This window comes from Somniosus microcephalus, chromosome 9 (assembly GCF_052327205.1).
Source record: "Somniosus microcephalus isolate GS21.2 chromosome 9, FLI_Smic_1.0, whole genome shotgun sequence".
Taxonomy (NCBI): Eukaryota; Metazoa; Chordata; class Chondrichthyes; order Squaliformes; family Somniosidae; genus Somniosus; species Somniosus microcephalus.
The window spans coordinates 247,933,658-247,947,216 of NC_140995.1; the positions used below are offsets into that span (position 1 = coordinate 247,933,658).

The 13,559-nt window shown below is 55.9% G+C and overlaps 1 protein-coding gene across 2 annotated transcripts in view; it reads left to right on the top strand.

Moving 5' to 3' along the window:
* The window catches only part of klhdc3 (kelch domain containing 3), a 124,842-nt gene that overhangs the window by 30,553 nt on the left and 80,730 nt on the right, over window positions 1-13,559 (top strand). For both annotated transcript variants that reach the window (XM_085998121.1, XM_085998122.1), the window contains exons 2-3: window positions 4,669-4,909; window positions 10,546-10,722. In XM_085998121.1, coding sequence (XP_085854247.1) covers window positions 4,756-4,909; window positions 10,546-10,722 — 331 coding nt within the window. In that variant the 5' untranslated portion in view covers window positions 4,669-4,755. The remainder of the gene's footprint in view (window positions 1-4,668; window positions 4,910-10,545; window positions 10,723-13,559) is intronic.

Below are 13,559 nucleotides of genomic sequence, written 5' to 3' on the forward strand. Positions count from 1 at the left end.
AGATAGTGGATGCATTGGTTGTCATTTTCCAAAAGTCCATAGACTCTAGAACGGTTCCTGCGGATTGGAAGGTGGCAAATATAACCTCACTATTTAAGAAAGGAGGGAGAGAGAAAACTGGGAACTACAGACCAATTAGCCTGACGTCAGTAGTAGGGAAAATGCTAGAATCTATTATTAAGGACGTGGTAACAGGGCACTTAGAAAATAATAATAGGATTGGGCAGAGTCAACACGGGTTTATGAAAGGGAAATCATGTTTGACAAATCTGTTAGGTTTATTGAGGTTGTAACTAGCAGAATAGATAAGGGGGAACCAGTGGATGTGGTGTATTTGGATTTTCAGAAGGCATTCGATAAGGTGCCACAAAAGAGGTTATTAAACAAAACTAGGGCTCATGGGATTGGGGGTAATATACTAGCATGGAGTGAGGATTGGTTAATGGACAGAGACCAGAGTAGGAATAAACGGGTCATTTTCGGGTTGTCAGGCTGTAACTAGTGGGGTATCACAAGGATCAGTGCTTGGGCCTCAGCTATTCACAATCTACATCAATGATTTGGATGAGGGGACCAAATGTAATATATCCCAGTTTGCTGATGATACAAAGCTGGGTGGGAATGTAAGTTGTGAGGAGGATGCAAGGAGGCTTCAAGGCAATATAGACAAGCTAAGTGAGTGGGCAAGAACATGGCAAATGGAATATAATGTGGAGAAATGTGAAGTTATCCACTTTGGTAGAAAAAATAGAAAAGCAGAGTATTTTTTAAATGTTGAGAGATTGGGAAATGTTGGTGTTCAGAGGGACCTGGGTGTCCTTGTACACGAATCACTGAAAGTTAACATGCAGGTACAGCAAGCAATTAGGAAAGCAAATGGTATGTTTACCTTTATTACAAGAGGATTTGAGTATAAGAGTAAAGACGTCTTACTGCAATTATATAGGGCTCTGGTGAGACCACACCTGGAGTATTGTGTACAGTTTTGGTCTCCTTACCTAAGGAAGGATATACTTGCCATAGAGGGAGTGCAGCGAAGGTTCACCAGGCTGGTTCCTGGGATGGCGGGATTGTCCTATGAGGAGAGATTGAGTAGACTAGGCCTATATTCCCTAGAGTTTAGAAGAATGAGAGGTGATCTCATTGAAACATACAACATTCTTACAGGGCTTGACAGGGTAGATGCTGGGAGGATGTTTCCCCTGGCTGGGGAGTCTAGAACCAGGGGTTACAGTCTCAGAATAAGGGGTCGGCCATTTAGGACTGAGATGAGGAGGAATTTCTTCACTCAGAGGGCGGTGAATCTTTGGAATTCTCTACCCCAGAGGGCTGTGGAGGCTCAGTCGTTGAGTATATTCAAGGCCGAGATCGATAGATTTTTGGAATCGAGGGATATGGGGATAGTGCGGGAAGGTGGGGATGAGGTAGAAGATCAGCCATGATCGCATTGAATGACGGAGCAGGCTCGAGGGGCCGACTCCTGCTCCTATTTCTTATGTTCTTATGTAACCCACAACCTTCTGACTCGGAGGTGAGAGTGCAGCCCACTGAACCACGGCCGACTGCCAAATTTCCTACCATTTTTTTGAACCTGCCTCTTGTGGTCCAATCTGACCCCTTTCAATGTCACTTCCTGATGCTCGCCATAAAGGACCAGCGGTATTGAGTTCATTTTCCCGACTTGCCCTGGTGGGATTTGAACTCCCGACCGCTGGGCTGCAGTGACTGGGTCCAGAGCCGGTTCTTGTGCGGCCGCAGTTGCAGCCAGAGGCCTTTCAGAATATTTTTGTGGATCTGTTTAGTTTTTATTTTCTTCTTTGAAATGCATCTTTTTGCTGCTTTGTTTAAGGGGAACTGGCCCTGGCTTTTAGTGCCACCCTCTCTGCACATTGCTACAGGGGACACCTCACTGGGTGGAGTCGCTGGTGTGTCGACTCAACCAAAAGCACCGTGTCGCTGTCCGCTCCTTCAAACACCGGCCAGTCTATATCTCCAGCTGCTCGGTGGATGGGAGTGAGTGCCTGTTCCGAAGGATGGTGTGATGGGGGATAGATCTGTTGGAGGGTGACGGGTGACGTGGGATAGACCTGTTGAAGAGTGACAGGGGGGGGGAAATGGATGGATGTGTTGAAGGGGGACGGATGTCTGGAACAGGAAGCTGATATGTATAAAATTATGAGGGTCCCAGATAGAGTGGATAGGAAGGACCTATTTCCCTTAGAGAGGTCAATAACCAGGGGGCAGAGATTTAAAGTAATTGGGGGAAGGATTAGAGGGGAGTTGAGGAGAATGTTTTTCACCCAGAGGGTGGTGGGGGTCTGGAACTCACTGCCTGAAAGGGTGGTGGAGGCAGAGACCCTCATCATATTTAAAAAGTACTTGGATATGCACCTGAAGTGCTGTAACCTACAGGGCTACGGACCCAGAGCTGGAAAGTGGGATTAGGCTGGATAGCTCTTTGTCGGCCGGCACAGACACGATGGGCTGAATGGCCTCCTCCTGTGCTGTATATTTCTCTGATTCTATTGTGTTGACAGGGGATGCGAGACGGACGTGCCGAAGGGCGACTGGATTGGGGGGGGGGGGCCCCAGGAGTTTATCCCATCCTCCCTTTTTAAACAAGCAATGCTTGCCTTTATTAGCCGTGGCATAGAATATAAGAGCAGGGGGGTTAATGCTTGAACTGTATAAAACACTAGTTAGGCCTCAGCTAGAGTACTGCGTGCAGTTCTGGTCACCACATTACAGGAAAGATGTGATTGCACTAGAGAGGGTACAGAGGAGATTTACAAGGATGTTGCTGGGAGTAGAGAATCTTAGCTCTGAGGAAAGACTGGATAGGCTGGGTCTGTTTTCTTTGGAACAGAGGAGGCTGAGGGGAGATTTAATCGAGGTGTATAAAATTATGAGGGGCCTGGATAGAGTGGATAGGAAGGACCTGTTTCCCTTAGAGAGATCAATAACCAGGGGGCAGAGATTTAAAGTCATTGGTCGGAGGATTAGAGGGGATTGAGGGGGAAAATGTGGTTGGTACTCGGATGTGCACTTGAAGAGCCGTAACCTACGGACCTAGTGCTGGAAGGTGGGATTAGGCTGGAGAGCTCTTTTCCGACCAGCATGGACACGATGGGCCGAATGGCCTCCTGCTGTGCTGTAATTTTTCTATGATGATTCTATGTTTTGAAGGGTGACGCGTATGCTGTGCGTGTGTGAAAATACAGAATCTAATCATGGTCAGCCCGTCGACAAACCAGCTTGTGTGTGATCGCACTGCAAACCCACTCAATCCTCATTCCGGCAGCTGACGCCCGCTGTCAGCCAGCCCCCTCCTCATCCCAGTGAGGGAGCCTGTGCTCCCTCGGGCCGCTCCTCATTCCGGCAGCTGACGCCCGCTGTCAGCCAGCCCCCTCCTCATCCCAGTGAGGGAGCCTGTGCTCCCTCGGGCCGCTCCTCATTCCGGCAGCTGACGCCCGCTGTCAGACAGCCCTCTCCTCATCCCAGTGAGGGAGCCTGTGCTCCCTCGGGCCGCTCCTCATTCCGGCAGCTGACGCCCGCTGTCAGACAGCCCTCTCCTCATCCCAGTGAGGGAGCCTGTGCTCCCTCGGGCCGCTGTTCGGTACTGCTCGGAGGATTGTGACCAAGGAACGCAATTTAAGGAAGGATATACTTGCATTGGAGGCAGTTCAGAGACGATTCACTCGGTTAATTCCAGAGATGAGGGGGTTGACTTATGAAGAAAGGTTGAGCAGGCTGGGCCGATACTCATTGGAGTTTAGAAGAATGAGAGGTGATCTTATCGAAACATATAAGATACTGAGGGGGCTCGACAAGGTAGATGCAGAGAGGATGTTTCCCCTCGTGGGGAAATCTAGAACTCGGGGGCACAGTTTCAGAATAAAGGGCCGCCCATTTAGAACTGAGATGAGGAGGAATTTCTTCTCTGAGGGTCGAGAATCTGTAGCATTCTCTGCCCAGAGAGCCGTGGAGGCTGGGTCATTAAATACATTTAAGGTGGAGATAGACAGATTTTTGCAAGATAAGGGAGTGAAGGGTTATGGGGAGCGGGCAGGGAAGTGGCTTTGAGCCCAAGATCAGCCATGATCTCATTGAATGGCGGAGCAGGCTCAAGGGGCCAAGTGGCTGACTCCTGCTCCTATTTCTTATGTTTACGTCCACCTGAGAGAGCAGACGGGGCCTTGGTTTAACGTTTCATCCGAAAGACTGCACCTCTGACAGTGCAGCACTTCCTTAGCACTGCACTGGAGTGTCAGCCTAGATTTTTGTGCTCAAGTCTCTGGAGTGGGACTTGAACCCACAACCTTCATTAAGGAAGGAGTAGAACGATGTGTTGATGGGGTGAGATGAAGAGGGGTGGGAGGAGGCTCGTGTGGAGCATAAGCACTGGCTTGGACCGAATGGCCTGTATCTGTGCTGTAAGTTCCATGTATGTAAAATTAATAAATAGCCCTCACGATCACCACAGGGACCATCAGTCAGCCGGGTGGCATTCTCGCCCTGCAAATCCTGAAGGAAAAAGCTTCCCTCCTCGTAGAGTAGAGGCGGTATTGAATCAACTGGTGGAGCGAGCGCCACAGGCTCCAAACCCGTGGGGGTGGATGTCGGGCCTGCAGGAGTAACCGTGTGTGTTTGTGTTCTCCCTCCCTCTAGCTGCAGTCAGAATGAGCTGCCCCTGAGCGCGCGGTGCGGCCTGGCTGGGATGGTGCACCTCGGGAGGCTGATGCCCAACTGAAGGGAATGTTGCGGTGGGCGGTGCACCTGGAAGGAGGTCCGCGGAGGGTGAATCACGCCGCTGTGGCCGTCGGACACAAAGTCTACTCGTTCGGTGGATACTGTTCGGGGGAGGATTACGAGACCCTTCGGCAGATTGACGTGCACATTTTTAATGCGGGTAAGCCCTAAAGGATCTCTTTACAATTGATCGCGGGTGAGGGAGGCCCCGCCTTTCCGTTCTGTGATTTTCAGCTTCCCCTTTTTAACCAGGTGTCGTGCCTCCTGAGTCTCTGCCAGTCCCACTCTGCAGCTGGGCACCAGGTAGAGAATGAACCACATAGGCTGGTGTGCCCTCCCTTTACTGGGCACCTCTGGTGAAGGTAGGAGGCCATTCAGCCCCTCGATCATGTTCCACCGTACAATTAGTTCCTGGCAGGTCTGCTGATAGCCCAGCCGAGATTGGGAACTCTGTGCGTGAGGAAGGTGGTGTGGAGGAGCAGAGAGCGATTTGGGGGTCCATGAACAGCGATCACTCAAAGCCACTAGGCAGGGATACAAAAGCAATTGATGGGGCTAATGGAATGCTGGCTTTTATCTCGAGGGCTGGAACACAAAGGGGTGGAAGTTGTGCTCCAGCTGCACTGAGCTCTGGTCAGACCCCACCTGGACACTGGGTTCAGTTCCGGGCCCCGCCCCTCAGCAAGGGTACACTGGCCTCGGAGGGGGAGCGGCGCAGATTCACCAGAATGATACCGGGGCTGAGAGGGTTAAATTACGAGGACAGGTTCCACAGACTGGGCTTGTGTTCCCTCGAGGGTAGAAGGTTGAGGGGTGATCTGATCGAGGTGTTTAAGATGATTAAAGGATTCGATCGGGTGGATAGAGAGAAACTCCTTCCTCTGGTGGGGGGAGTCCAGAACAAGGGGGCAGAACCTTAAAATTAGAGCCAGGCCGTTCAGGGGTGATGTCAGGAAGCACTTCTCCACACAAAGGGTGGTGGAAATCTGCAAAACTCTCTCCCAAAACAGGTCAATTGGAACTTGATAGATTTTTGTTAGAAATAAAGACAGACTTGCATTTCTGTAGCGCCTTTCACAACCACCAGACGTCCCAAACCGCTTCACAGCCAATGAAGTACTTTTTGAAGTGTGGTCACTGTTGTAATGTAGGAAGCACAGCAGTCAATTTGCGCACAGCAAGCTCCCGCAAACAGCAATGTGATAAATGTCCAGATAATCTGTTTTTGTGATGTTGATTGAGGGATAAATATTGGCCCAGAACACCAGGGCGAACCCCTCTGCTCTTCTGTGAAATAGCACCACAGGATCTTTTACATCCACCCGAGAAAGCAGACAGGGCCTCGGTTTAACGTCTCATCCGAAAGACGGCACCTCCGACAGTGCAGCGCTCCCTCAGCACTGCCCCTCCGACGGTGCAGCGCTCCCTCAGCACAGCCCCTCCGACGGTGCAGCGCTCCCTCAGCACAGCCCCTCCGACGGTGCAGCGCTCCCTCAGCACTGCCCCTCCGACGGTGCAGTGCTCCCTCAGTACTGCCTCTCCGACAGTGCGGCTCTCCCTCAGTACTGCCCCTCTGACAGTGCGGCGCTCCCTCAGTACTGACCGTCCGACAGTGCGGCGCTCCCTCAGTACTGCCCCTCCGACAGTGCGGCGCTCCCTCAGTACTGCCCCTCCGACAGTGCGGCGCTCCCTCAGTACTGCCCCTCCGACAGTGCGGCGCTCCCTCAGTACTGCCCCTCCGACAGTGCGGCGCTCCCTCAGTACTGCCCCTCCGACAGTGCGGCGCTCCCTCAGTACTGCCCCTCCGACAGTGCGGCGCTCCCTCAGTACTGCCCCTCCGACAGTGCGGCGCTCCCTCAGTACTGCCCCTCCGACAGTGCGGCGCTCCCTCAGTACTGCCCCTCCGACAGTGCGGCGCTCCCTCAGTACTGCCCCTCCGACAGTGCGGCGCTCCCTCAGTACTGCCCCTCCGACAGTGCGGCGCTCCCTCAGTACTGCCCCTCCGACAGTGCGGCGCTCCCTCAGTACTGCCCCTCCGACAGTGCGGCGCTCCCTCAGTACTGCCCCTCCGACAGTGCGGCGCTCCCTCAGTACTGCCCCTCCGACAGTGCGGCGCTCCCTCAGTACTGCCCCTCCGACAGTGCGGCGCTCCCTCAGTACTGCCCCTCCGACAGTGCGGCGCTCCCTCAGTACTGCCCCTCCGACAGTGCGGCGCTCCCTCAGTACTGCCCCTCCGACAGTGCGGCGCTCCCTCAGTACTGCCCCTCCGACAGTGCGGCGCTCCCTCAGTACTGCCCCTCCGACAGTGCGGCGCTCCCTCAGTACTGCCCCTCCGACAGTGCGGCGCTCCCTCAGTACTGCCCCTCCGACAGTGCGGCGCTCCCTCAGTACTGCCCCTCCGACAGTGCGGCGCTCCCTCAGTACTGCCCCTCCGACAGTGCGGCGCTCCCTCAGTACTGCCCCTCCGACAGTGCGGCGCTCCCTCAGTACTGCCCCTCCGACAGTGCGGCGCTCCCTCAGTACTGCCCCTCCGACAGTGCGGCGCTCCCTCAGTACTGCCCCTCCGACAGTGCGGCGCTCCCTCAGTACTGCCCCTCCGACAGTGCGGCGCTCCCTCAGTACTGCCCCTCCGACAGTGCGGCGCTCCCTCAGTACTGCCCCTCCGACAGTGCGGCGCTCCCTCAGTACTGCCCCTCCGACAGTGCGGCGCTCCCTCAGTACTGCCCCTCCGACAGTGCGGCGCTCCCTCAGTACTGCCCCTCCGACAGTGCGGCGCTCCCTCAGTACTGCCCCTCCGACAGTGCGGCGCTCCCTCAGTACTGCCCCTCCGACAGTGCGGCGCTCCCTCAGTACTGCCCCTCCGACAGTGCGGCGCTCCCTCAGTACTGCCCCTCCGACAGTGCGGCGCTCCCTCAGTACTGCCCCTCCGACAGTGCGGCGCTCCCTCAGTACTGCCCCTCCGACAGTGCGGCGCTCCCTCAGTACTGACCCTCCGACAGTGCGGCGCTCCCTCAGTACTGACCCTCCGACAGTGCGGCGCTCCCTCAGTACTGACCCTCCGACAGTGCGGCGCTCCCTCAGTACTGACCCTCCGACAGTGCGGCGCTCCCTCAGTACTGACCCTCCGACAGTGCGGCTCTCCCTCAGTACTGACCCTCCGACAGTGCGGCGCTCCCTCAGTACTGCACTGGGCGTGTCTGCCTGAATTATGTGCTAAAGTCTGGAGTGGGGCTTGAACCCACAACCTCCTGACTCGGAGGCCAGAGTGCTGCCCACTGAGCCACGGCTGACACCGATGGACAGTAAGGGTTACGGAACCAAGGTGGGTGGATGGAGTGAGGATAGAGATTAGCCATGATCTCATTGAATGACGGCACAGGTTCGAGGGGCCTCCTCCTGTTCCTATGGTGAACCTCAGCATGAGTGCCAGTGCGTTGAATGTAGTGTTAATCAGGTTATTGTGTAACCCACTGGACCTTCCAGCTGTTGGTGTTTTGTCTTGGAGGCTGAAGTTGTGGCAGGGACCGGGTACTGAGTTTGGATGATCAGCCATGATCTCATTGAATGGCAGAGCAGGCTCGAAGGGCCGAATGGCCCACTCCTGCTCCTATCTTCTATGTGAACCTGCCTGTTTCCCTCTTCACTACGCACCCCCGTCCATTACCTGTGAATGAATCAATACTAACTGCTCCCAGCGTCTCCCGAGGGAGCCTGTTCCACAGATTGGCCACTCGCTCACTGTGGTATTGTTTCTGTGGGTTAGTTTTGAATTTGCCTCCCTTCAGGAGCAGGCCGTGTCCTCTGGGTCTGATGTTCTGGACACGGTGAGACAACTGGTCACGGTCGACATTATCCAGTCCCTTTTAGAATCCTAAAAACAGCAATGCTATCAGCTGTCGGTGCAGCTTGAGGAGTCTATTTTGTTTTTAATTCCCTGTGTTACATAAACTCATCGACTTATCTTTTTGAACCCATCCCCTCGTGTGATCTCAAACTCTTGGCTTGGACGGTGGCCACCGTCTCTATTTCAGTTGAAAGAGCAAGTTGCTGAATGGTTGATCAGCGCTATCTGGTTCGGCAGGAGGGCAAGGTCTCCTGAAACAGCCCGAGTTTCCTTTCTCGGGGGATTGCCGTCCCTTGGTTTCCTCTTGGAAAAGAAAGACTGCATCCCACTGATTCAAAACAAGGACGTTGCTGAGCAAAGTCCATCTTGTAAATCTGCTGCTGCTGTTTACCTCAGGCAAGCGACAAGCCTCAAACAGCCTTGGTCGTGAGCCTCGTCCTGTACTCCTCACCCAAACTGTTCAAACCACAGGGAGAGTGTCACACACCGGGGTCAAAGAGTGCTGGGGCGTGCGGGATCCTGCTGGCTCACTGCAGGAACCTGCTGCCTCACGGTGCTGGGGCGTGTGGGATCCTGCTGCCTCACGGTGCTGGGGTCTGCAGGAACCTGCTGCCTCACGGTGCTGGGGCGTGTGGGATCCTGCTGCCTCACGGTGCCGGGGTCTGCAGGAACCTGCTGCCTCACGGTGCTGGGGCGTGTGGGATTCTGCTGGCTGTGTGCTGGGGCGTGTGGGACCCTGCTGGCTCACGGTGCCGGGGCGTGTGGGAACCTGCTGGCTCACGGTGCTGGGGCGTGTGGGATCCTGCTGCCTCACGGTGCCGGGGTCTGCAGGAACCTGCTGCCTCACGGTGCTGGGGCGTGTGGGATTCTGCTGGCTGTGTGCCGGGGCGTGTGGGACCCTGCTGCCTCACGGTGCTGGGGCGTGTGGGATCCTGCTGCCTCACGGTGCCGGGGTCTGCAGGAACCTGCTGCCTCACGGTGCTGGGGCGTGTGGGATCCTGCTGCCTCACGGTGCCGGGGTCTGCAGGAACCTGCTGCCTCACGGTGCTGGGGCGTGTGGGATCCTGCTGCCTCACGGTGCCGGGGTCTGCAGGAACCTGCTGCCTCACGGTGCTGGGGCGTGTGGGATTCTGCTGGCTGTGTGCTGGGGCGTGTGGGATCCTGCTGGCTCACGGTGCCGGGGCGTGTGGGATTCTGCTGGCTGAAGGTGCTGGGGTGTGTGGGATCCTGCTGGCTCACGGTGCCGGGGCGTGTGGGAACCTGCTGGCTCACGGTGCCGGGGCGTGTGGGATTCTGCTGGCTGAAGGTGCTGGGGTGTGTGGGATCCTGCTGGCTCACGGTGCTGGGGGGTGTGGGATCCTGCTGGCTCACGGTGCTGGGGGGGTGTGGGATCCTGCTGGGGTGGGATCCTGCTGGCGCTGTGCTGGGGCATGTGGGATTCTGCTGGCTGTGTGCTGGGGCATGTAGGTGAAGGTGCTGGGTTGTGTGGGATCCTGCTGGGGTGGGATCATGCTGTGCTGGGGCGTGTGGGATTCTGCTGGGGTGGGATCCTGCCTGCTCTGTGCTGGGGCGTGCAGGATCCTGCTGCCTCACGGTGTTGGGGCATGTGGGATCCTGCTGGCTGTGTGCTGGGGCATGTAGGATTGTGCTGGGATTCTGCTGGCTCAGGGTGCTGGGATCCTGTTGGCTCCATGTACTGGGGCATGCAGGATCTTGCTGGCTCACCATGCTGGGGAGTGTGGGCAATAATCGGACTTAGTCAGCTGCAAGAGAAACGCAAACCAATTCACTTGCCCATCACCTCAGTGCCGTGAGTCCCACCAGTATAACACCCTTGTGTCTTGGACTCAATGCTCTGCCGCTATAACCAGTTTCATACGGCCAACTCCAGTGCTTCTCTGCTGGTGCTGTGCGAGTTCTCCGCCGCCTTATCATTGTTTTTTCCGCTCCAGTTTCGCTTCGCTGGATGAAGCTCCCGCCCTTTCGCTCCGAGAGGAGGGAACATTCCCCTCCGGTGCCATACATGAGGTACGGACACACAGCAGTGCTCGTTGATGATGCCATCTACATCTGGGGCGGCAGGAATGACACCGAGGGAGCGTGCAACGTGCTGTACGCATTCGATATCAGTAAGTGTGTGCTCGGGCTGGCGCCTTGCTCTGGCTTTCTTCTTGGATTTCCCCACACCCACTCATGGGATGTGCTCCTCCCGCTCTGCTGCTTCACTGATGGTACGCAGACTCTTGGTGGGGAGGGAGTGAGAGGCAGGGGTAGCTCTGATGTTGCAGCAGATGTTGCCTAAGTGAAGTGGCTGCAGTTTGCAGCACTGGGTCGCTGGTTAAATACAAGGCCCTCTTGCCTTCGGTTGCGGGACGGTGATGCCAGGCCGATCTCTGTGCTCTTCTTGTGAAGTGTTATACAGGCAACTTCAACCCTTAGTCCAGGCTGACACTCCAGGGCAGTACTGACGGAGCACTGCATTGTTGGCCAGGGACTCCCCTGCTCTTCTTCCAATAGTGGCCATGGGATCTTTCACATCCACCTGAGAGGGCAGACGGGGCCTCGGTTTAACATCCCCTCAGAAAGATGGCACCTCCGACAGTGCAGCGCTCCCTCAGTACTGCCCCTCCGACAGTGCAGCGCTCCCTCAGTACTGCCCCTCCGACAGTGCAGCGCTCCCTCAGTACTGCCCCTCCGACAGTGCAGCGCTCCCTCAGTACCGCCCCTCCGACAGTGCAGCGCTCCCTCAGTACCGCCCCTCCGACAGTGCAGCGCTCCCTCAGTACCGCCCCTCCGACAGTGCAGCGCTCCCTCAGTACCGCCCCTCCGACAGTGCGGCGCTCCCTCAGTACCGCCCCTCCGACAGTGCGGCGCTCCCTCAGTACCGCCCCTCCGACAGTGCGGCGCTCCCTCAGTACCGACCCTCCGACAGTGCGGCGCTCCCACAGTACTGCCCCTCCGACAGTGCAGCACTCCCTCAGTACTGTCCCTCTGATGGTGCAGCGCTCCCTCAGTACCCGCCCCTCCGACGGTGCGGCGCTCCCTCAGTACCGCCCCTCCGACAGTGCGGCGCTCCCTCAGTACCGCCCCTCCGACAGTGCGGCGCTCCCTCAGTACCGCCCCTCCGACAGTGCGGCGCTCCCTCAGTACCGCCCCTCCGACAGTGCGGCGCTCCCTCAGTACCGCCCCTCCGACAGTGCGGCGCTCCCTCAGTACCGCCCCTCCGACAGTGCGGCGCTCCCTCAGTACCGCCCCTCCGACAGTGCGGCGCTCCCTCAGTACCGCCCCTCCGACAGTGCGGCGCTCCCTCAGTACCGCCCCTCCGACAGTGCGGCGCTCCCTCAGTACCGCCCCTCCGACAGTGCGGCGCTCCCTCAGTACCGCCCCTCCGACAGTGCGGCGCTCCCTCAGTACCGCCCCTCCGACAGTGCGGCGCTCCCTCAGTACCGCCCCTCCGACAGTGCGGCGCTCCCTCAGTACCGCCCCTCCGACAGTGCGGCGCTCCCTCAGTACCGCCCCTCCGACAGTGCGGCGCTCCCTCAGTACCGCCCCTCCGACAGTGCGGCGCTCCCTCAGTACCGCCCCTCTGATGGTGCGGCGCTCCCTCGGTGCAGCGCTGGAGTGCAGGCCTGGACTATGTGCTCCAGTCTCTGGAGTAGGGCTTGACTTCGCAAAGTACTTCATTGGCTGTCACGTGCTTTGGGAGGTCCTGAGGTTGTGAAACACGTTGTATAAAATGCAATTTCTTTCTTTTGAACCCACAACCTTCTTACTTGGAGGTGAGAGTGCTACCAAGTGTGACTCCAAATAACAATGTGCCTGCGAATTCACAAATGTGCAAATTTGTTGTGGTGACTGCTGCTGCCCCATGTTCTCACGCTCATAAGAACATAAGAAGTAGGAGCAGGAGTAGGCCATACGGCTCCTCGGGCCTGCTCCGCCATTCAATAGGATCATGGCTGATCCGAACCTAGACTCACGTCCACTTCCCTGCCCGCTCCCCGTAACCCCTAATTCCCTTATCAGCTAGGAAACTGTCTATCTCCGTTTTAAATTTATTAAATGTTGCAGCTTCCGCAGCTCTCTGAGGTAGCAAATTCCATAGATTTACTACCCTCTGAGTGAAGAAGTTTCTCCTCATCTCAGTTTTGAAACGTCAGCCCCTTATTCTAAGATTATGCCCCCAGTTCTAGTTTCACCCATCAGTGGAAACATCCTCCCCGCATCCACCCGATCAAGCCCCCTCACAATCTTATATGTTTCGATAAGATCGCCTCTCATTCTTCTGAATTCCAATGAGTAGAGGCCCAACCTACTCAACCTTTCCTCATAAGTCAACCCCCTCATCTCCGAAATCAACCGAGTGAACCTTCTCTGAACTGCCTCGAGAGCAAGTATATCTTTTCTTAAATATGGAAACCAAAACTGTACGCAGTATTCCAGGTGTGGCCTCACCAATACCCTGTATAACTGCAGCAAGACTTCCCTGCTTTTATACTCCATCCCCCTTGCAATAAAAGCCAAGATTCCATTGGCCTTCCTGATCACCTGCTGTACCTGCATACTAACTTTTTGTGTTTCATGCACCAGGACCCCCAGATCCCTTAGTACTGTAGCACTTTGCAGTTTCTCTCCATTTAGATAATAACTTGCTCTTTGATTTTTTTCTGCCAAAGTGCATAACCTCACACTTTCCAGCATTATATTCCATCTGCCAAATTTCTGCCCACTCACTTAGCCTGTCTATGTCCTTTTGCAGGTTTTTTATGTCCTCCTCACTCACTGCTTTCCCTCCCATCTTTGTATCGTCGGCAAACTTGGAGACGTTGCACTTGGTCCCCTCCTCCAAATCGTTAATATAGATTGTAAAGAGTTGGGGTCCCAGCACTGACCCCTGCGGAACACCACTAGTTACTGATTGCCAACCCGAGAATGAACCATTTATTCCAACTCTCTGTTTTCTGTT